At 42.8% G+C, this 23,352-nt stretch overlaps 2 protein-coding genes across 2 annotated transcripts; both read left to right on the top strand.

The window, feature by feature from the left end:
• Positions 1–3,077: 3,077 nt before the first annotated feature.
• Positions 3,078–12,437, top strand: afg1la (AFG1 like ATPase a). Its single transcript, XM_029258565.1, has 13 exons — positions 3,078–3,201; positions 3,704–3,930; positions 5,317–5,368; positions 5,667–5,768; positions 6,817–6,947; positions 7,400–7,499; positions 8,007–8,065; positions 8,676–8,758; positions 9,213–9,283; positions 9,524–9,624; positions 10,672–10,812; positions 11,305–11,418; positions 11,745–12,437. Exons 1-13 carry the CDS (start codon positions 3,087–3,089, stop codon positions 11,871–11,873), a joined length of 1,425 nt encoding a protein of 474 aa, XP_029114398.1. The 5' UTR covers positions 3,078–3,086; the 3' UTR covers positions 11,874–12,437.
• Positions 12,438–16,428: 3,991 nt separating this feature from the next.
• foxo3a (forkhead box O3A) lies at positions 16,429–22,532 on the top strand. Its single transcript, XM_018730355.2, has 2 exons — positions 16,429–18,095; positions 20,986–22,532. The coding sequence occupies exons 1-2, from the start codon at positions 17,520–17,522 to the stop codon at positions 22,333–22,335; spliced, it is 1,926 nt and encodes a 641-aa protein (XP_018585871.2). The 5' UTR covers positions 16,429–17,519; the 3' UTR covers positions 22,336–22,532.
• The last annotated feature ends 820 nt before the right edge of the window (positions 22,533–23,352 follow it).

Here is a 23,352-nt window from a genome sequence, read left to right as displayed (position 1 = left end):
CTTGCGCGAGCCGGAGGAGTACGCCTCCTTTTCTGCACCCAGCTTCAAAGCTTGAGAAAAAAAAAAAAAAAAAAAAAAATTACATCAGCATTTAGATTTCGCAGCTCGAAGCCCGGATTGCCATTTATTTGTGGGAATGAATGTTCGCATTTCCATAACAATTATTAATTACACATCTCTGCCACATTCTCTGAACAACATATCCCCCCCCTGTCATTTGAACAATACTCTTCAAAATCACGCGGCAACCCTGGGAATGGCAATGCGTACTTGATGCTGCTCTTGTAGGAAATTGCAGTCTCTCTTGAAAGGCTATAACTACGCCACTGAAGTGAAATAAAATATAAATATATATTTACATGATTAAATGAAATATACACACACACGTTTTCAGAACCGCTCGTCCCATACGGGGTCACGGGGGAACCGGAGCCTACCCGGCAACACAGGGCGTAAGGCCAGAGGGGGAAGGGGACACACCCAGGACGGCACCCCAAGCGGGACTCGAACCCCAGACCCACTGGAGAGGAGGACTGTGGTCCAACCCACCACACCCCCTACTTAAGTGAAATATAATGTAAATACAAAATATATGCTTCAAAGGGTAGGCTGCTTAATGGCTCTCTCAGTAAATGGAAATGTGAACAACCTCATAAGTTAAAAATAACGTTGAGCAAATTTGTAAGCAGAAGTGTTTAGGCTTAAATGAATTCATTCACTTGTATAAATAAGAATTTTTATATTTATTCTAGTACACACTTCATCTGCAAACAGGTTCTTCTTCCCAGGTTCACGGTACAAATTTTTATTTTCAGTTCTATCATATGAATGTTGCCTGGAATCATCAAAGAAATGGAAGTGTGTGGAGAAAAATGCATTTCACCAATAAAACTGTAGGTGACCGAGTTTTGGGAATTCCCTGTGTACAAGTTAAGTTTAATTTGGCCTTAACCTAATTTCATAATGTCACAGTGTTGATGAGGGGCTCCCATGATGTGGCCTCTCAAACATTTCAATAAACAGTTTTCAGTAAACTCCCTGTGAGAATACCATCAGCTGTTCACTGGAGAATTTTCATCTGATATCAATGAAGATTAATGAAAACTAAATCAGTTTAGATCAGTGTGTGTGTGTGTGTGTGTGTGTGTGTGTGTGTGTGTGTGTGTGTGCTCTCCTTACACAATACAACTTCCTTAAGTGACATTGTGATATGAGATTTATTTTATTAGTTTTTTGCCTCAAGAAGGGGAATGTGAACATATTATCACTAAATCTTCCACCCCTCTATCCATCTATCCATTACCAATCTGTTACCAATAACCACTTGACCTATTTAGAGTTGTGGTGGTCTGGACCCTATCTCAAAAACTCAGGCCGTGAGACAGGATATACCATGGATCACATGCCTGTCTATCACAGTGCGATTACACTCATTCACTTACAACCTAAAGGCAATTTAGACTCACCATCCCACCTAAAATACATGTCTCTGGAGTATGGAAGGGGACCAGAGTACCCAGAGAAAACTCACACAAATATGGAAAGAACTCGTATTACATCACCCAAGTGCCTCTCCTTACACGGCTGCTCTGCACCTAAAATTTGATTTAAATGCTTAATAATGATTTCTTGGCAAGTCTGTAATATGTATGACCCTTAGCTGTTATACATTCAAAGCAACCTTGATGCTTGTCCTTAAAATTTGGAGAATACATACACTCTCTGAAATCGCTTGTCCTGAGCGGTGTTGCGGCAAATCGGAGCCTAACCCGGCAACACAGGGTCCAGGGCTGCAGGGGACACACCCTGGATGGGACACCAGTCTGCCGCAAGGCACCCCAAGCAGGATTCGAACCCCAGACCCACCACAGAGCAGGCCCCAGTCAAACCCGCTTTGCCACCACACCCCTTGTTTTTGGAGAATATTGTAACTATATTTTCCCAATTCCCAACATGAAGTGAAAATGTTCTTTTGTGAAAAAGCCAAATTTAGGAGGAAATATTAGGCTTCTAAGCTGCCATCATAAATAATTTATAAACTAGCCTTAAAGGGATATTTAAATGATTGTATATTGTTTTAAAATAGTCTCTGTTACATTTTATCAGTTTTACTTATTGATTTGATTTTAGTTTAAGATTTCCTCTATTCATCATAGTTTGTAATGACTGTGTCTTGAGTTCTGTGTAAATTATGAATCTTTCAGTATGTCGCCAGGAGGCAAGACTCAAGCTTGTTTTTCAGCCACTTAATTATACATATTTTATTTCTAGTCTTATGTCAACACATTGCTACAATAATCTTTCTTTCTGTGACAGAGCCACATAAATTTGTTTCAAGAAAGCATACCCAAAGCACACACTTCCTCCATTTCTATTTAGCCCTGCTGAAAATAAAAAGAAGACATGCTTTATCACTTAAAACTCTCCCTGCAAGTTTAATGAGCTCCTGTGGAACAGTCTGATGGATTCTGTGCAGAGGGTGATACTGAATGAGATGCTTTTTCACTGTAACATGGGTTGGCCCATTCAAAGCATTCTGACCTGTAGAAGATAAGAATATTAATCTGAGAAGTGCATTATTCATTATTTTATTTGAAGACTGTTTCATCTTTTTAAATCTATATTAATAATATTATTGCAACATAAAAATAATGTTATCAATACTAATTAGTCTTGGAAGAGAGAGGGCCTTTGGCTATCAATCATAGCACAATGGTCAGAATTCTATTATACTAAGTGATGCAAAAAAGCAGAAGCTCAGCTGCAGTGATTTTTAAAAGGGCTAAGCTTCACCACCACTGCGCTTCCCACTGTTCAGTGCTTAGAGACAATGTTCTGTGGAAGTATTGCTAGAAAACAAGGAAAGATTACATTTAAATGTACAAAAAAAAATTAAAAATGTCTACTGTGTGTGTGTGTGTGTGTGTGTGTGTGTGTGTGTGTGTGTACTCTAAGTGAAATGTAAAACGCAAAAAGTGTAGGCGGGCTTGGCATATTTTCTAGAAAGACCTCCGGGACAGTAGGGGGCAGCAACACGCCGCTTCGACGTTCAAATCGCCTTTGAGCAGCAGCTACAGGAGAGCAAAATGGCGGCGCGCTTGTCTCCGCGGGCAGCCGGGTTACTCCGGTGTCTTTTAAAGAATCATAATGTGTCTCTCAAACAGGAATGGTTTACAGCCAATGTTAAACACTCCGCAAGAGGTGAGTGATCGCCTCGTCACAGCTGAACATTTTAATAACATTTGTTCCTGACTGTAATTCAAAAAGACTAATAATTGACACGGGAGACAGACTTTTTAAATTTATAATTAATCTTAGTTAAATTAACGATGCAACTCCGCGTTTGACTCAGTTACCGCTACATAATTTTACTCTATTTTACTGTAGTTTTTCAAGCTAATTACCACCAGGGTGCAGAAGAGAGGGAGTGGAACTTTCAGTTAGGTTTACCACAACCACTGACTGACAAACTATTATTATTAAATTATTATTAATAATAATAATATCTTCAGGTGAATTTTTTGGTAAATTAGTAAGCGCCTTTCTCAAGCGTACAGCAATGGATGAACAGCCTTCTCTCTTGCACTCTTCTGCCATTACGTATCGTAGACGATTGTTTGAAATAAACGATGATACTATGTGTTACAGAACTGTTACAACTTGTTTGTGAAGTTTCCCTCCCCCCATCTCCTTTCTTGTCTAGGCTACGTTGTAAATGTGGCTCCCGCAGCCTCCCACCATGTCGGGGACGCGCCCGGGGATGAGCGCGCGCCCGAGTGCGGCGGCGGCCCCCTCGCGCACTACAGCCGCCTCGTGCGGGAGGGCGCCCTGCGCGAGGACCAGCAGCAGAAGGCGGTGATGCAGCGCTTGGATGAGATGCAGAAGGTGCTGAAAACGTACAGCAACAGGCGCGCATCGCTCCTGTCCAAGGTGAGGGGAGGTGAGTGGGGGTGGGCTCGCGACAGTGGATTTCAGGTGCCCCCCCCTAATTTTTTAACAATGCTGCAATGAAGGGGGGGGCAGCATGGGGGCGGGGGTCCTCCTAAAATCCACTGTCATCTCCACTGTTTTCAGTGTATTTAGCTCCGCGTTGTTCTGAATGCGCCAGTGGACCAAATCTGTTCCGCCTCCCGTCTATATTCAGACTCATCATTTTTGGACCCAAAAGGTCGCAGGTTTGATTCCAACCTCCGGCTGTAGTACCCTTGAGCAAAGTATTTACCCTACAACTGCTCCAGTAACATTACCCAGCTGTATAAATGGGTAAGTAATTGTAAGTACGTGAACACTGTAAGTCGCTTTGGAGAAAAGCATCAGCTAAATGAATAAGTATAAATATAGTCTAATTCAGAATCTGATGAGGTCATTGAAAAAAAGTCCCAATATTGATTCCTTGGATGGGGGTCTGTGATCGCAGCAACAGAAAATTGAGCTGTTTGATTACTCTTTAACAATGTGCTTTTTGAGGCTGAGTCCTTTATCATTTTTTTTTTTCTGCTTAACAGATTCTCTTTTCAGTTGTAATGCTACACTTACCCAATAAAGCACCTTTATTATTTACCATGAACAACAGCAGTTAGTCCCTGAGAGCTCACCCCGGTAAGTGCGAGCGAATCGGTGTGCTTGTCGCAGCAGCACTGCATGATCATATGCCCTATTTATTAATTATGTTATTATTACTGTTCTTATTTTTAATTTTTTAGCTGATGCTCTCATCTAAAGCAACTTACCATGTTAAGGTACTTACAATGATTTACCCATTTATACAGCTTAATCATTTTTGCTGTATCAGTTCAGGGGAAGTATTTTTCTCAAAGATACTATAGAGGGGGTGGCGCAGTGGGTTGGACCAGGTCCTGCTCTCCGGTGGGTCTGGGGTTCGAGTCCCGCTTGGGGTGCCTTGCGGCGGACTGGCGTCCCGTCCTGGGTGTGTCCCCTCCCCCTCCAGCCTTACGCCCTGTGTTGCCGGGTAGGCTCCAGTTCCCCGTGACCCCGTTTGGGACAAGCGGTTCCGAAAATGTGTGTGTGTGTGTGTGTGTGTGTGTGTGTGTACTATAGAAGGAGTGGGGATTCAATCCCGGGTCCATGCCAGCGCATGGTGGAAGCTCTAAGCACTGCGTCACCTGCTGCCTTTATTAACAGTTAGAGATGAGATTTGTTTACCACTGATTTTCCTTTGACGGTTTTTGTTCATTTGGTTTGCAGCTTTCCTAGTTACACCGTAAATATTTACGTTTTTTTCGTTATCACCTCGTGTACCAAAATACAATAATTTTGAAAATTTGCTTGCTTTTTTGTTTTTTGTTTTTTTTGCAGCTTTTCGCAAAACCCCAGACACCCAAAGGCATCTACATTTACGGTGATGTTGGTAAGACAGAAAAAAATTTGTTAGTTACATTACTTAATATCACATCAGCTGCTTCCGTCTAGCTTATTTATGTAACTAATATCAGTTTTTGTAAAGTGCTATGAATTTCTTATTTCTCAACTGTTTCTTCTTAATAAAAATTACCCTGCTGTATAAATGAATAAATAATTGTAAGTAGCTTATTTTTTACTCTTTTGTGTGGTAAACTTTAAAATGTCTTTGCAGTTGAATTATGAATCACGGGAAAAGATTATGAATTAGCCAAAAATGACTAATGAAACTTATTATTTGTTTCCAGGCACTGGGAAAACAATGGTAATGGACATGTTTTATTTACATGTAGAAACAGACAAGAAAAAGAGGGTTCATTTCCATGGATTTATGCTGGATGTACACAAAAGTATGTTCATTAACATTATACCATATATCTGTTTTTGTGAGCAGCATTATTGTTTGTTGATTAAGTTTTGCAGTGCATTTGAATGGAATATGTTGATATTAATTTAAAACTTCATGCTCCAACAGGATCAGGCTCTTTATTGAATACTGACGGAAATATTATTGGCATTTGTCACTAGGGGATATGCTTACTGGTCTGCTTATTTGTTTCACTTAATAATACAGTGTTGAGAATAGTTATTTAGTTGATCAGAATTTACTGAATGCTGCAAGGCACTGCACAAAATATTTATCCTAATTAGGTTGCATAATTATGTTTACTACAGAAGTAATCTTTTTCTTTTTTTTTTAAAAAACACTTTAGGCACAAATGAACATTGCCACTTTTCACTGTACCTATAGCTTGTAAAATGTGATGAATCTATTAGTTACATATACAGCACCAGTCAGTGTGTGAGTACACTTTCTGGAAACTAGTATTGCTCAAGGGGCATTCAGTTTAGAAGTTTGATCAGATCTGAGCGGTTCTCATTAGACATTACAACCAATCATCACGACTCCAATAATATAATTTGGTTCATGGTACAGATATCATTAGTGGTTGTAAGTCGCATTTGTCATAACTCAAGGACCACCTGCATTATACAGGTTGCCCACGTGTCGTTAAACCTTCAACTGACACTGTAGATCAGCATTTTATTATAACCCAGTTATGTGTAGTTATGGGCTGACTGGATTGGAGGCCAGGGTTGAACACACCTGGAGTAGAGGAAGGAGGCCTGGACTGGCAGCTGAAGTGAGGTGGTGATGAGAAATTGCCTTCTTGGGTAAAGTGGGTCTGGGGCACAGTGTCAGTTTATCATTATGTGCTTTTTATGTGTCAGCACAGTGTCAGAGATGACTAAACAAATGGCAAAAGACAGATATGATAAAAAAAAAAAAAAAAGACTACTCAACACAGTCTCCAGAGGAAAAAACACAGATTTTTCATGTTAATTGTCTCTGAGCCAAGGCCTGTTGTTTAGCATGTGGCACTTGTCCCCTTATAGGGATTCATCGTCTAAAACAAAGCCTACCAAAGCGCAAAGCTGGGAAAATGGCCAAATCCTATGACCCCATCGCACCTGTTGCCATGGAAATCAGCGAGGAGGCCTGCCTCTTGTGCTTCGATGAATTTCAGGTAAGGATGTGACGTTTGCAAGCGCAGTCATCTGACTAATGCAGATATTTGCGAATGGTGACACATACTCTGTGCTGTGTTTACTTACTAGTATTTATTAATGAATTTATGTGCAATTCTTTTAAAGTGGGAAAACTTCAAGACCATTGTAAAAGTATAAACTGCGCCATCTTTCTATAATGTAATTACAGATTGTGAAGGTTTCTGGGTTAATAACATTAATTTGAGACACACTGCTCCGTAATTATTCATTGGTATAACACATGCCATTTTATCTAGATATGTATTTCCCCTTGGTGGCGTGTCGTTGAAAGTATTTTAATGGTTTCTAAGGGAAGCTCCTCTCACCCTTTCTTCCATTTGCCAATAATAATTAGAATGTGCAGTTTTCTTTTCTCTCTGTGACAGGAATGTGTGGAGGAATGGAGATGAAAATTGTCTTCCTCCGACAGGTCACCGACATTGCAGATGCCATGATTTTGAAACAGCTCTTTGAGAACCTCTTCAAGAATGGGGTGGTTGTAGTGGCGACGTCTAATCGGCCTCCAGAAGGTGAGACGTGGGAGAGGTCAGACGAGGTCAGCCATTGTTATGTTTCAGACAGTGGCAGGTTGACCTGCTGCCCAGGTGTTTTCTAGAGCCGATTTTCCGTTCTTCAGGGGTTTACAAAGACTTTCTTCTACAGTGTGCCATCTGACTTCTCTGACATATGGCTTGCATGGAGCGGAATTTATGTGCGCACAACTGAGCTGATGGGAAGTGGCATGGTTGAGCAGCAGGTTGCACTGGAGTTTCTGTGGGTGCTCTGGTTTCCTCCCACGGTCCGAAGACACATGTTTCAGCTGCGTTAGTGACTCTAAATTGCTTACTGTGTGAATGTACGAGTGAATGAGCATGTGTTATTGCCTTGTGGTAGACCGTCGTCCTATTCTGGGTGTACGCTGCCACATGCCTTGTTTTTGGGATAGGGTCCGGACCACCGTGATTTTGTATCGCTCAGTTATTGATCAAAGTGATGCACAGATGCATGAAACTAAGCTGATGTCTGCTCTCTTACAGACCTGTATAAAAATGGGCTCCAGAGGGCTAACTTTGTGCCTTTCATCGCCGTGCTGAAGGTAAAGGCAAGGTTATGTCTTTTTTCCTATAGATCTTTCTCTTTGAAAAGCCAATTAGATGACATATCATTTCTAATTCAGTGGGAGATTCAAGAGACACTTCTTGCTTTTAATTAAAATAGACTCGGGTGTCATATGTAAGGAGCACACTTTTCTCCGAAGCAACGTGCATCTCGTAGAAGATACAATGTGTTTAAATCCTTCCTCCTACTGTAGTACCCCTGAGCAAGGTACTTACCCAAATGAATCCAGTTTAAAATTACCCCGTTTTTTTTTTTTTTTTTTAAATGGGGAAATTGTTGTAAGGACCTTAATATTACAAGTTATCTTGAAGAAAGCAACAGCTTGTTTAAATGAATAAATAACATTGAGATAATACAATAATATTCATGGATTCATACATGGATTCATACATGGATTGATGAATATGTTTAAAACTGCTAATGTCAACAGTCCAAACTTCTGAAAACCACTGTATCCCTGCAAAACAATTAAAATGACCTTCTTAACTGCAGCCTTGTGTCAAAGTGGTGTAGAGTCTTCAGGGAGATTGAAGTTCTCTAAAGACACATCTACAGCTTAGTTGTCATCATTAAATGTTATCCTTTAGGAATATTGCCAAACATTGCGCTTGGACTCTGGGATTGACTACCGGAAAAGCGATCGTCCTGCTGCTGGAAAACTGTTCTACCTGTAAGGAGGAAATATTTTGCTTTAGTACCAGATGGGTTTTATTTTTGTTGCATGTTGTGTGAAAATCACTTTCAAAATATTGAAACGTTTGTTTTATGCAGCTAATGTAAGCTCTGGTCCGTTCACATTAATGTTATTGTGCCGCTGTGTTTGTCTTGAAGTGGATTTCAAAGGCTGGCTCTTACGAGTGGTTTTTCAGGCTTTCTCTATTATACTGCATTATTCAATTATTTTCCTCCTGTTGCTCCTCATCTATGATGCGCTTTTAAGTGCAGAAGTCTTTCGTTATAAGCAAATTTTGTGCCTGCAAATTAATATCTCCAGCTTTTCATGGTTACAGTAAATAAAGTGCTTGTTCTTCTCAAAGAGGCTTAAGGGTAAGATGGCCCTTGTGTTGGGTACGTTTTTTCTTTTGGAGAACTGGCAAGTTAACGCGGTATCCTTTTTATCGTAGCACAAGTGACGCTAATGCTGAGGCTATCCTGGACAAAATGTTTGATGAGCTGGCACAGAAACAGAACGACAGTATGTACACCCCTTTGATTTGAGAGAAGGAGAAAGATAATGTTTGTGTGCCGATAAAAATCTCAGCTAGGCAAATATTTATAGAATATTAAAAAGTAACCATTGATATCTATGTTATGACAACTGTGTGGGATTTTGTGGTAGTATTAATTAAAGGCGTGGATTTCATGGACAACTTTTTTTCTTTTGTACCCTTTCTTGTGATAATTTTGTTTCTGTGTTGCTTCTCGGTTTCCATAGTTACTCGACCACGAATGCTGAAAGTACAAGGCAGAAAACTGAAGCTGAACAAAACCTGTGGGACCATTGCAGACTGCACTTTCGAGGAGTTGTGTGATAGGGTAAAAATAGCAAACAGTGCTTCTCCAAATCCCTTCTTAGTCTAAGTGCATGAAGTTAAAATTGAGGTCCTGGGGGGGGGGGGGGGTCTAAAATATTTTTATGTATAAATGAATTCATTTTCATTAAGTTTCGGTATTGACAGAAAATCAGTAATATTTGTTATGCAGATAGAACCTGCAATAAATTAGAGTTGAAAATAGAGTGGAAAAACATTAACTAAAATAAAGTAGTGTTAGTAATTTTTTATATATAATATTTAAATCAATGTCCCCTGTGGCATTTTTGCTTTTCCTTTAGTTGATTTACACTCATCAGCAGGATGTAATGCACTTAACATGCAAGTATTTGGGTTGAAAAGAGAGCGGGTGGAGCAGCTGAAATTGCTGATGGACTGTAAATTTGTGAGTTTCTCAGCTCAGGATTGTTTTATACTTGAGTTATAAAGTGACACAAATGAACCAAAATAAGTTAATTGAGCACATTTTTGTCTCAGTTCTGTATGGTCTTTTTCTTATCTCACATTGAAACTAGCACTTAATTAATGTCTCAGCCAAACATAATTGTGAGCGCTGTTTGCTCAGAAAAGGGGGGGCACGGTGGTGCGGTGGGTTTGGCCGGGTCCTGCTCTCTGGTGGGTCTGAGGTTCAAGTCCCGCTTGGGGTGCCCTGTGACAGACTGGCACCCCATCCTGGGTGTGTCCCCTCCCCCTCATGCCCTATGTTGCCGGGTTAGGCTCTGGGTCACTGCGACCCAACTCGGTACAAGCGGTTTTGACTTGTGTGTGTGTGTGTGTGTGTGTGTGCGCGTGCGTGCGCGCGCTCAGAAAAGCAGATGTCAAATTAGGCCCCCAAGACCTTTAGGAATGGGTGGCACAAGTAGGTTATTACAGTGGGATTAATTAGTTGTTTTCAAAATATATCTGCATGGAGGAATCGTACCCACTGCTTACCAAGTTGCAGTTTTCACTTTTATTTTGTCTGCTTATACTTTGAGCCTTATGGTACATTTGTGGTTTGTAGTAAACAAACCAGATTTGTGTGTTTCAGCCATTAGGTGCCAGTGACTATTTGGAAATATCGCGGCTGTTTGACACAGTCTTCCTTCGGCACATTCCCTTGCTGACGCTGAACAAGAAAACGCAAGCAAGACGCTTCATTACTCTCATTGACGCCCTTTATGAACATAAGGTACGGCACTGTGTGTGAACCACCTCCAGGCTTCCATGGTTGAGGGTCCTACAGGATGGATGTTGAATTAACTATGCTGTATTGTACTGGGGACACTGCAGAGCAGCAGTTAGCACTGATGCTTTACAGCTCCTGGTCTCTGGGTTCAAATCTGTTTCGGTTTGTGGAGTTTGCATGTTATCCTCATGTTCAGGTGGGTTTCTTCCAGGTGTTCTGGTTTCCTCCCACAGTCCAAAGATGTGATTAAAGTGAACTTGCGATGCTAAATTGCCCATTGTATGCGAGTGTATGATTGCTCTGTGATGGACTGGCATTCAGTCCAGGATATACCCTGCCTCGTGCCGTATGTTTCCAGAATAGGCTGTGGACCATCATGTCCCTGCATCGAACACGCGGTTATTCATGACAAATGGATTATTTGACTGACTGCCTGACTGGCCGATTGATTGATTAAGTGTGATGTACCTCTTTTGGCACGCACATCCATTGCAGGTGCGAGTGGTGATACTGGCTGAGACTCCTCTAGAGATTATTTTTGTTCAGGAGCAACCTAACCATGATGATGAAAATCATAGAATTCTAATGGACGACCTGGGACTGACTGGGGTAAGACCTCCCGGTTTTACAAAAAAGAAAAAAGTACTTTAAATGTATTTAAATATGGTGAAAAACGATGGCCCTTGGTTAGGGATGAATGGGTGGTTTTTTTTTTTTTTTCTTTTTTCTCAGCTCCCTTTGCTGGCTGAAATGTACATGCTTTCTCTACTCCTGTAATGACTTGTCAGAGATAGAACAGAGGGGCTGTTATTGATCTTTTAGCTTAAATCATTATACTTGTTTAAACTCCTAATCTGGAACAGTGCAGAATGTGAGAAAGCCCTGGGGGGTGATTGTCGAAGCACAGAGGTTTGATTCCATTTACCTTTCGCCAGGATTCAGCGAAAGACCTCGCCATCTTCAGTGGTGAGGAGGAGATCTTTGCCTTCCAGCGGACCATCTCTCGTCTTACAGAGATGCAAACGGAGCGCTACTGGACTGAGGGCGAAAGGAGCGTCACATAGTTGATGACTTCAGCTGTTCACATCCTCTCGTAACCAGCAGCTGGCAGCGCTTTGTCAGCGGGACAGGCAATGAAACCTGCACAGTATTTATTAAGAAAGTCCATAATAACATGACAGTTCTTTTGCACTTTAAAAAATATGAACCATCTGCAAATTTTATTTGATTTTAAGGTATTTTTTAAATCTGTGTTTGTGGTAGTACAGCGTAGCATATTTATGCTATATACAATGTATATGATAATTCTTATCCTATTCACAGGGCTCCAATTGAAATGGTGCTTTTACACATGATTTTTGTATTATTTATGAGAGATTCTTTACTCCCTGGTGTTTGACCCAGCCAACTCGCAGCTGTTCCAGGTGCCTCAAAGATTGACGGTGTACTCCTGTCATACACTCCCTGCCAAGCTTCTTTGCACTTTGGTTCCTTTCTTCACACACTATGGGTCACAAGAATCCATAGCCTTCTGAGACCCAGAGATTCAGTTTTGTCATGTTTATACAGACGGTTCCCGACTTACGATGGTTTACATGCCAATAAACCCATCGTAAGTAGAAAATGCATTTAATACACCTAACCTGAGAGGAGGGGCGGTGGCATGGCGGGTTCAGCAGGTGCCCGGTGTGTGGCGGGTCTGGGGTTTGAGTCCTGCTTGGGGTGCCTTGCGATGAACTGGCTTCCTGTCCTGGGTGTGTCCTCTGCCCCCCGGTCCTGCACCTTGTGTTGCTGGGTAAGGCTCTGGCTTGCTGCGACCCCCCCCTTGGGACAAGCAGTTGTAGACATTAATTTGTTACCCGTTAACCTACCGAACATCATCGCTTCTTATCCTTTAAGATGGTCCAGATCATCAACTGCAAAAGTGCAAATTCTTGTGCAGTGGTCATTATGGGCTTGCCGCCTTCATGCTAGGCAGTTATCTTCAGTTTCTCTTCAAGAGTAATTGCCTTCCTCTCCTTCTCACCAGTAGCAGGAGACACAGATGGGCAGCTCGTAGACATGATGGATGCACAAAACACAACGTAGATATGGAGGCGGTATCCAAAAAAACTGTGGCAACACAGAACACTGTACAGTATCGCTTGTATACACTAGATGCCCGCACCTCAACCAGCAGCACCTGGCTCTGATTAAGCACCTGGCGTTAACTGGAACACTCGCCTACATGAACACCTCTCAGCCTCTTCTCACTTGCAGAATCTCATTGAGATAACCGTCCCCTCTGCATCAACGATACGCAACACACTCCATGTCCTCTTCCCTTTCGTTCTTGTATCTTGTTCTTCGTTCCCTGGCTCCTAACCATTCGCCTCTGCTTCCGACTTCAACTACGGAGCTTCGCTGTCACTCTGCCCACCGATCAACCGACTCTGCCCGTGCCCAATAACAAGAACACGTCTGATCCCTTGGTTTTAAATAAACAATCCTGCACTTGGGTCCAGACTCCACCGCGTCTTCTGTTCCCCACGACAGCTACCCAGCTGCCCAGCATCACAAGAGAGCATCATACTGCATATCACTTGCCCGGGAAAAAAAATCAAAATTCAAGTACAGTTTCTACTGAATGTGTATCACACCATTGTAAAGTCGAAAAATCGTAACTTGGGGACCGTTTGTATTGTATCTCCTAAACCCTGCATGCTATAGTGTTGTGTCCAGATGCATTTTGCTGAAGACATAGCTTTAAATTTGCAGCATGTTTTGCGGTGGGGTTAGGACAATTTTACAGAAATCCTTCAACTTTGTGCAAAAAACTTTTTTTGCTGCATCTCGTGAGGATCAAAGAGAATTGTAAGTCTTGTTGCATCACCGACGTCTTGCTTGACAAGCCTGTGAAAGGTGGTTGCCAAAGTGGACCCCCCCCCTTGCCTGCCCAGTAGCAAAAGAGTGATCCCTCACTATCCGTAAACTATGAATCACTGAGCTACATATATTGATTCTTTCTCTAAGGTTTACGGTTTACTTAAGGCTGCAGTGGGAAATGCAGTGATTAGAGCCATCACCTAGCAACTGTAGGAACTGGATTTGAGTTCTCCTAGTGTCATACATTTGAGTAATCTGTGAACTAAATAATGGTTGATAAAGATTTTTGGGAACATATCAATTAGTTTGTGCAGCAAGATGGTGTAATGCGTAAAGAGTTGGACTTCTGAACCACAGCCCAAAGTCCTTGGAGGAGCCCAGTTACACAATTTCAGTAAATTTCCTAAAATTTCAGTAAAAATCCTATTTAAAAGTGGAAAAGTTTTTTTCTTTTTTTTTTTTCCCCCCTCTTCCCCCCGCATGGAACAGTGTGCAGTTATTTAGAAGATTAAATTATTATGTAGATCAAACGTATAGGTGTTACTAGTGGGAATTACCTGAGCTGAATACAAGACAGATCACCTTTCAGCCCTTTGGGTGTTCTGCCATCTGCTGCAGTTATGATTATTTAAAAATTTAACCTGAAGGCCTTTTGTTAGCTAAGTTTAGATTTTTGGTTCTTTGTGTTTAACACATCTGATGCTTTCTTAGCATTGGATAAATATTTTTTTATGTGGGTAATATACTATAATAATTTATGGCTTCTCTTAAATAATTAAAATCAGTTTTATCAACATAAACCTTTCAGCTGATGCATCACTTTTACCTAAAATTTAAAATGACTAAAGCAGTTTGAATGGAATTGTTTTAGTGTATTTGAACTTAAAACTTTATATAGTCATAGTTAGTACAAGGAAAAATAATTTTCTAGGTGAACAAACAATGTTACAACTACCAGTATGCATAATAAATAGCAATGGTTACAAGTTAAACCTTGTCCATAAAGCATTTTATGGTTCAGTATTGCAAATTGGATTCAAGACTGTATTCCAAAGAAATGGTAAATTGTTAAAATGCTTCAGGGATCTTTTGTTTTCATTGACTGATACCCCAATTTGACATGGCATGACAGAGAAACATGCACTGTATGTTGGTTGACATTCATCCTATAAAATGGTTATCTTTTCACAACAGAATGTTAATAATTTGGGGTACACATTTTATTTGTAACCTGTCAAAGACTAGTTTGGTATTGTAAGAATTGCTTGGGTTGGTGTGATCAAGTAGGCCAAACCTTTTGGTCAAGCAGTTCCAAACCTAGACTCTGGTGGAAGTTTCTTAGCTTGTAGAATGTCAAGAATGTATGATTTGGCAAGTAAAAAGAATACATACAAACTGTACCAACTGGTAAATGCATATTGTACAGTATGAATAAATGTGTGTGGACAGCAGGTAGCATAGTGGTTACAGCTGCTGTGAATTCGAAGGACCCAGGTTCGAATCCCACCTTCTGTTGTAGTGGCCCTGCTCAAAGAGCTTACCCTGAATTACTCCAGTAAAAACATTACCCTGCTGCACATATGGATAAAAAATGTAAAGTAACTAAACAGTGTAAGTCACTTTGGAGAAAAGAATCTGCAAAATAAATGTAAATATGAAATTTACAGGGGGAAGTTTGGAGCTTGACACGGAAGGGTGTCGTGAGCACTTGAGGTAGAATGGTTAAGGCACCTGCTTGCAAAGGGTAGCATTTTTAAATAAGGCTTCCAACACGAGGGGGTTCTGGATAAGGTCTTTACAGAAGTATTGTGGAGACAAAGAAATTTGAGAAGATTCCTTTTGTATTACTTGTGAGAACATATATAATCAATGTATATCATATACATGTGATGTCTATGGTTATGTTTACTGTACATTAGATATTTTGCATTTTCATGCTGCTCCAAGGTCAACCATGAATGTTGTTAGGACTAAAATAATGGGTCAAAAACACTACTAATATGCTTCAATTAAAATGCAATAAATGCCAAACCAATAGATGCAATATCCTTTGATCGTTAAGATAACTGACTGCAGTAATACATGGCATGTCTTGTGTTAGTCATTAGCAAGATAACTGACACTTGCTAATAAATGCATGTAATTTTTTTCGTATTTTTATGAATGAATGAAAACCAGGTTAATACCCAAAATAGGTAATGAAAGTATAGTTTGTCGCAGGTATTAGCAACAGAACTTCAATGCATGTGATCTCATGTGGTTATAAGAATCATAACTATGATTGCAACCTCTTGCCTTGCTTGTTGGCACAATTAACTAATACTTGTAATGACTACTAGTACAGTATAGTGACACCTGGTTTCACGCCGTGTCACTTTAAGTTTAATGCAAAGGACGCCCCCCGCGTGCTGCTGCTGCTGGCCTGTCTCCGGCACGAGCGCAGCCCAGGCTCGCGCCCCCCGTTATGCGCTACCTAACTTTGCGCTTTCGCAGCGGTTCACTGGGGCTGCGTGTGGAAGAGGCTGTGCGGGTGCGCGCCTTTTAACGTGTGCACGGGAACGGTGCAGCGGACCCCCTCCCGCGGCAGGCGAGGTCGCGATCCGGATGGATGGATGGACGGACGGACGGACGTCCCTCCCTCCAGAGGCAGATCTGCGCTTACCGCTGACAGGGACGCGGAGCCCCCCTCCCCTTCTCCTCCGCCCCCTCCCTCTCTCTCTCTCTCCCCCTCTCCCCTGCACTTATTTAAAAGGACCTGCAAGGAAACTGTCAAGATGGCAGCGACGGCAATGTATGGGAATGAGCCTTTCTGCCGTCGCGCTCCGTTTTATCCCTCCGCCCCGAAGCGCGTTTTCGGTTTCCGCCGCCGCGCGTTCCGTAGCTCGTTCGTAACGCGAGATCGACGCTTTTTTCGCGTGTAACTCGTTTACATTTCTTCGCGTAGCCAGCGGCTGGATGTCGGTGACCGCGTCGCATCGTTGCAGCTGCAGCAGCCAGAAAGGGGGAGCGTTCGCAACCCGGTTCGTACAGCGGGAGGTAGCGGGCAGTAAACCAGTAACTAGTATCTAGTCCGGAGCTGCGCTCAAAGAGTCCGCAGAGCGTGGAAGTGATCAAAACGGGAGAGATACATGGATAAAGGATCGACGCATGAGAGTGATGAACGCTGGAGCGATGCATAATAGTGGGAAACGTGCAAGTGATGCATGGAGAGGGCAGCGCAGGAGCGATGCATGAATGAAGAAGAGTAATACATAAAAAGGTGGCCGCAGGAGGAGTGATACATAAAGGGGTGTCCAGCGCAGGAGTGATACACAGTGGCCGAATTGTAGCAGAACTGTCCCATTGTTTGCATAAAGTCATGTGATACTTCATTGTAGCGTTCCGTTAAATATTTAATTGTCGGAAGTGTGTTGATGTTTTGGTTGTTGATCCTACGTCGCATATTCCGATTATGGAAATACAGTTATGCGGAGGCTGGTTTCCTTTTCTTGAAATGAGGAAATAGTGCATGAGGCTGGAGCTGATGGCGGTCGAGTGCGGACCGCGGTTTGTAAGGTGGTTAAGGTACGGTGCTCATCAGCGGAATGATGCAGGTCCTTTGCTGATGATCTGCGACTCCAGTTTAGAACACACAGCATACTGACCTTTCACTAGAACTCGTGTATTGCGCGTTTTATTATATATGTATATATTGTGTGTGTGTGTTTAATTCGAGAAGACATAGCTGATGCTCATGATTACTTAACTTTTCTTGCAAACGTGACCCTTTAAAGAGGTAATACCAGAGGAACTTTGCCTCGAGTTGCTCGCGTGCTTTCTCATGGACTTTCGGGTGTGCAGCGGGGATGAGCGCATATGAGAAGATGGCAGTCGCTCCATCAACCGACCCCGTGTCCTCGGAGGACATTGAAATAGACCCGGATTTCGAGCCCCAGAAAAGGCCCAGATCGTGCACCTGGCCTTTACCCAGACCAGACTCGAGCGCGGCTAAGAACGAGCTGACCGACGCGGACATCATCCCCGAAGAAGCAGGCGACGAGGACGTGGGCAGCTGCGCGCCCTCGGACTCCAGCGTCCCGCTGTCAGATCCGAGAGGTTCACCTGAAGTGCTCCTGGATGGAGCGGAACCCGAGCCCGCGCGACCCTCCTCCGACCCCCGCGTTGCCGCGGGCGACGGCGCGAGCGAGGACGCCGCCACGGGGCTGCAACAGCAGAAGCAGCAGCAACCGCAGCAGCAGCAGCCGAGGAAGTCCTCGCGCCGGAACGCGTGGGGCAACCACTCGTACGCGGACCTCATCACGGCCGCCATCGAGAGCTCCCCCGAGAAGAGGCTCACCCTGTCCCAGATCTACGACTGGATGGTCCGCTGCGTGCCGTACTTCAAGGACAAAGGCGACAGCAACAGCTCGGCGGGATGGAAGGTGAGCCGGTCACCGATGAGACGTGTCCCGCTACGCTCGTGCCGCTCGGTCGGCTCGCGTGAACTGGAGCGCTGAGGAGTGCTCTAATTGGGTGCCAATTAATTCCCATGTCAAGCTGCGCGCGGACAGGTGCTCCCGAAGTGCACTTCTGCATTCCTCGCCAGGGCTCTTCCACGGTGCAGGTGTGGATTGTACCGTTACCCTAGTTCAGGGTTAGTTTACCCCACAGAACCAGTTCCTGAGGCCTGAAATGCTGTGTGATGAGATACTGCACTAGACTCTAGAGTATATAGGCACAAGTTGAAAAGAGCTGCTCACAAGGCAGGGTACACTTTATAAATGCCATGCCAGTCCATTTTTGGAGAAATGGTTGCAATAATTTGTCCTCAAAATTACCACCAGCATAGTAAGTCACATTTACATTTAGTTTCAGTAGTTACATTACATAAGTAACACCGATCCAGTTAATATGTGGAGTTGTGGCTGGAAATTGTCACTCAAGTGGTAGCGGTGACAGACCCGAGTGATCACTGGATTCGAAAGTTAAAGCCAAGGCCCTGTGGGCATTTCATGGTTTTGCTGTATGTTGCATTTTTGAGTCTTTAACCACCAGGCCTTCGGGGGGGCCAAAGCTGGTATGCATTTCCTGGATAAACGGGGTTATCTGGTAAATGGACATTTATCCTGTTAACACCTGATTGTTCTTGTGCCTCTTGTACTCATCAGCTTGTATCATTGTAGAATACTGATGTCCATTTTTAAAAACGTTAATGAAAAAATTCTTGACTTTTAATAATAGAAATAGAGCTGCAAAAATGTTCGGTGGTAGAGATGAAACGTAAAATGTTTAAAAATCCAAGCCTGTGAATGTAAACAGTTCTGAAGATAATTTCAATGCAAAAAATGAAGGAACCCAGGAGCAATTAATTCGCTGGGAGGATGCAGACCTTTTGCTTGCGCGCCTTCTAAACTGAGCCCAGTGATTACCGAAAACTGTATGGAAACTGTAAGCATGGGTTCCTTGCAGCTGCTACCATTGGCCGTTTTGCTCACCACCCCTGCGTCTGATTGGTCGCTCGCTTCTGCAGAGGAATGAATCAGCTGACGAGAAGTGTATGTAGGTCAATGTGTAGTAATGTGAATGTGGCCGAGCCATTCTGCGTTCTGGCTTTGTTACATGGGTGTAGCTCATGGTAACCGCCCTGAAAAGAGCTGCAGAAAGGGAGGGGGGGAAAAAAAAAATTAAGGCAGTGGGGCAAGAGAGGGTACAGCTTCCCAATACATTCAGCCCAGAGATTTCAGATCTCCATCCTGATTACATCTTGAGCTCTCAAGAAAGAGGAAAAATCCTTCTGTGACAGAGCAGAGTTTTCAGCCTTAACACAAACTCTTGGTTTTCTAAAAGTACATTTTGCAAAACAGCCCTTTTTTCCCTGATCTGTATTTGGCGTGTCGATATTTATTTGAAAGATTTACACAAGTTTTATTTCTTATAGTACTTGGGGAGTGTGAAGATTAACCCGTGTGTGTGCTTTTGGACAAAGGAAGCTCTGTGTTCTTGCGCAGCTTCTAGCAGCTGGTGTTCGATCAGAGCCAACCTGGTGGGCAGCGAGTCCCAAACCGATCAGAGGAAAGAAATGGCATAAAAAAGAAAAATACACCATCCACAGCCAGAAGATCCATTTATGAACTGTCCAGCATGCTGAAGCTGTTTGCAATCACATGCTTTTGGAAAAATCTCAAACACATTCAGAGCTCTGTGGTGGTGCTGGTGAACCAAAAGAAGTGCTGAAGCAATCTGTCAAATTTTCAACAGCGCACATTTTTTTTTTTTTTTTTTTTTTAAAAAAAAAAAAAAAAAAAAACAAAAAGTTTAAATTGTTTTGGAATGCAGTGAAATATGTTCTTGGCCAGGGGGACACATTTCAGGTATATTAACTTAGACTTTGGTGTAATCCTGCAGAGGCATACAGAGGGTTTGTAGACCTTCATCTTCACACCATTAATCAGATGTCTACCTACCATCCCATAAAGGATATCAGCCCTATCTGACATCATCCTGCCCCAAGTATCTTCTGCATATTTCACAACAGATCCATAATTAAAGCTACAACTCGCATCGCTTATCAACAGTGCATAAAACACAGGCCTGTTGTATCTCATGCTGTGAAGTGTTTTACTCTGTGTAAAGTCTATACAGGGGGGAAAAAAACAATTTGAGGAGATAAGTGCTCCCAGCTATTTCTTGAAGATTGCAATGTTGGCCTGAATAAAGCAAAAGGCAAGAGAAGTATCTGCTCATAGTCCTCATAGAATTGCTCTCACACGGCCCCAGCAGTAGTTGACATCGGTTGGGTTCAGCTAAAGTTTACTCAACGGCTGTAGAGTGTTGCATGGATCACGGCCATAAAGTACATTGATAACTAACCAAGTGATTCCATACGAAAAATAAGCCGTTGTAAAACATACTTTATCTTTTCTCAAAGGAGCTTTGTCAGCTGAGACCTGCAAGAACTTAGTTTTTCCAGCCTGAACAACTGAAAAATCATTTTTACCATACAGTGTGTCTGTGCAACCATCTGACCACTTGAGAAACAATTCAGAACTTTGGAAAAATCTGTCTGATTTTGTAGTGTTTTTGTGTGCAGAAGGGGTTAGCTTTTGGCCCCCAGAGGCTTGCTTTTTTTTTTTATTTTTTTTTTTTTTCTGTTGATAATGCTGGTAGTTGCATGTAGTCGTGAACTTTTTGCTTGTTTTCAGCAGCATAAGAAGGGTATCATTTTAAAAAAAACTGAATAAAAATAAATTGAGAATCATTGCTTTCTTTGCATTTGTAGTAAATGTCTGACTGAAAGGCCCAAGCATTGATGACCCTTTCCTCCTCCTGCAGAATTCCATCAGACATAACCTGTCTCTGCACAGCTGCTTCGTTCGGGTTCAGAATGAGGGAGCAGGGAAGAGTTCCTGGTGGATGATCAATGCTGATGGTGGAAAAGGAGGCAAGGCTCCACGCCGGCGGGCTATGTCCATGGACAACTGCAACAAATATGTAAAAAACCGGGGTCGCACAGCCAAGAAGAAGGCTGGTGCTCTGGGTGCACGTGAGGGGAGCTTGGATAGTTCCCCAGGTCTTGGCCTGTGGCCGGGGAGCCCCACCTCACGCAGTAGCGACGAGTTGGACTCCTGGACTGACTTCCGCTCAAGGACCAGCTCCAATGCTAGCACCATTAGTAGCCGCCTCTCACCTATCCTGGCCAACCCTGAGCTGGATGAGGTGTCTGATGATGTGCCCCTCTCCCCCATGCTCTACTCCAGCCCTGGCAGTATGTCCCCTTCCTTCGGCAACCCACGTTCCACAGAGCTACCCTACCTGTCTGACCTGACCGGTACCATGAATCTCAATGAGGGCTTGTGTGACAGCCTCATGGATGACCTCTTGGACAACATCGGCTTTACTCTTTCCCAGCAGAAGCCTAGGGGAGGTGGTGACAGCCTCTCGATTGACTCAAAAAGCAGTGCACTGGGCTCCTCTCCTGGCAGCAGCTCCAGCTCTGGTGATACGCGGTCACTTCCGGGTCTACGCCAGTCACCAATGCAAACCATCCAGGAGAACAGGGCAACAACCTTCTCCTGTGCTTCCATGTTCGGCAGCCGGAATCTGCAAGATCTGCTAGGCTGTGATTCCCTCAGCCACGGTGATGTCATGATGACCCAGTCTGACCCGCTGATGTCTCAAGCTGGCGCCCCTTCTGGCACCCAGGGCTTCCGTCGTGGTACTATGCTACACAATGACCCCATGCTGTCCAACCACGGCTGTTCAGGTAGTCAGTCCAACCAGCCCCAGAGCTCCTTGATGATGGCGTGGCAAACTAACCTTTCCAACTCCTCTAAAGGGGGCCTTGACTTGACTAATGAGGCAAACAACCTGATCTCCGTCCGGCAGAAGCTCCAGTCTCCCAGTGACACGTCTATGCAGCCTGGTTCCTCTGAGTCCTACCTGTATCCAATCTCCAATGGGAGCCGTGACAAGTATGCCAGTGACCTGGACGTGCTCAGCAGTGATCTAGAGAGTGATGTGGACTCATTCATCCACAATGAACTGTTGGATGCTGATGGCCTGTCCTGCAGCTTGGACTTGATCCCTTCTCAGAATGTAGACAACTTCAATGTAGACAACTTGTCCAATGGTAAAAAGGCCTCATCCCAAAACCGGGTACCAGGTTTAGAAGCAGGTCTCTGAAGAAGCAGAAATTGGGCATGAGGCTCACAAACTTTCTTTCTGTACTGTACTATACAAGGTTATGAATTTGGTTGTAAAATCTCGTGAATGTAAAGATGAATATGCTGGGAAGTTAAAATGTAGATATGTGACGATTTAGTAAAACACCCCCCCCACACCCCATGATAGGTTTCTTTTCTTTCATTCTGTCATTAAAAGAGGTGGCTTTTTAAAAAAGAAAAAAAAAAAAAAACTTAAGTTTTGTACTGTAAAATAAGTACCAGTATTTTATGAAAGTGCTGTTTTGAAATGTTCGGTATTGGTTGGTAGAATATTTCAAGTGGAGAAAGTGAGTTCTATGGCTTATTTACAGTGATTAGCCTTTGATACACATGTTTACACTCCTGCTGTAAGGTTTTCAACTGTGGATGAAAAATATCTAATGGGCAGTGTAAGCAAAGATGTATTCAAATGGATTTTAAATATGTTTTAAAACCTGATATGTTGGATATGTTAAACAATCCTGTTCCCTTACAAATATGAAATACTGCACTGAATATAGCTTATTCCTGAAATAATGGATTTTTTTGTTTGTTTATATGCAAGGTCCAAAAAACATTCAGTACCAGGAGAATCTTATTGTAACCAGTTGTGTATTAGTTGGCAGTGTATTTTAGCAGTAGCAAAGTACTCTTGTGAATGTAGGATTGTTTATGTCCTGTGATAATGGGCGTCAGGAAGAGCAGAACAGATATATGTGGGGGGGAAAATCAAAGTTCCTGAGCATCTGCATATAAGGCTTGTAGCATCACTTACTTTGATGCTTTTGACTGCAGCAAATTCTATAGTTCATTTTACAGCAGGTTGTAAAAGTCATTTGATTGCCATCCATTTACTGCATTACGTGCTGCATGTTTATTTTGTCAGTCTTGCAAAATGGAAGGTTTTCATTCTGAAAATAATGATCACCTAGAAGTAATACGTATGAGAATCAGTGTACCAATGAAATATATTTTAACATGGTAGATTGGGTAATAA

This window comes from Scleropages formosus, chromosome 15 (assembly GCF_900964775.1).
Source record: "Scleropages formosus chromosome 15, fSclFor1.1, whole genome shotgun sequence".
Taxonomy (NCBI): Eukaryota; Metazoa; Chordata; class Actinopteri; order Osteoglossiformes; family Osteoglossidae; genus Scleropages; species Scleropages formosus.
This window is presented reverse-complemented; position numbering and strand designations above follow the sequence as displayed.

Excerpts from the sequence above, each read along its gene's own strand:
- afg1la (XM_029258565.1), top strand. The coding sequence starts at position 3,087 with ATGGCGGCGCGCTTGTCTCCGCGGGCAGCCGGGTTACTCCGGTGTCTT. Across the intron at positions 8,066-8,675 it reads CTTTCATCGCCGTGCTGAAG|GAATATTGCCAAACATTGCG; the intron begins GTAAAGGCAAGG and ends GTTATCCTTTAG. Across the intron at positions 9,284-9,523 it reads GGCACAGAAACAGAACGACA|TTACTCGACCACGAATGCTG; the intron begins GTATGTACACCC and ends CGGTTTCCATAG.
- foxo3a (XM_018730355.2), top strand. The coding sequence starts at position 17,520 with ATGAGCGCATATGAGAAGATGGCAGTCGCTCCATCAACCGACCCCGTG. Across the intron at positions 18,096-20,985 it reads ACAGCTCGGCGGGATGGAAG|AATTCCATCAGACATAACCT; the intron begins GTGAGCCGGTCA and ends CTCCTCCTGCAG.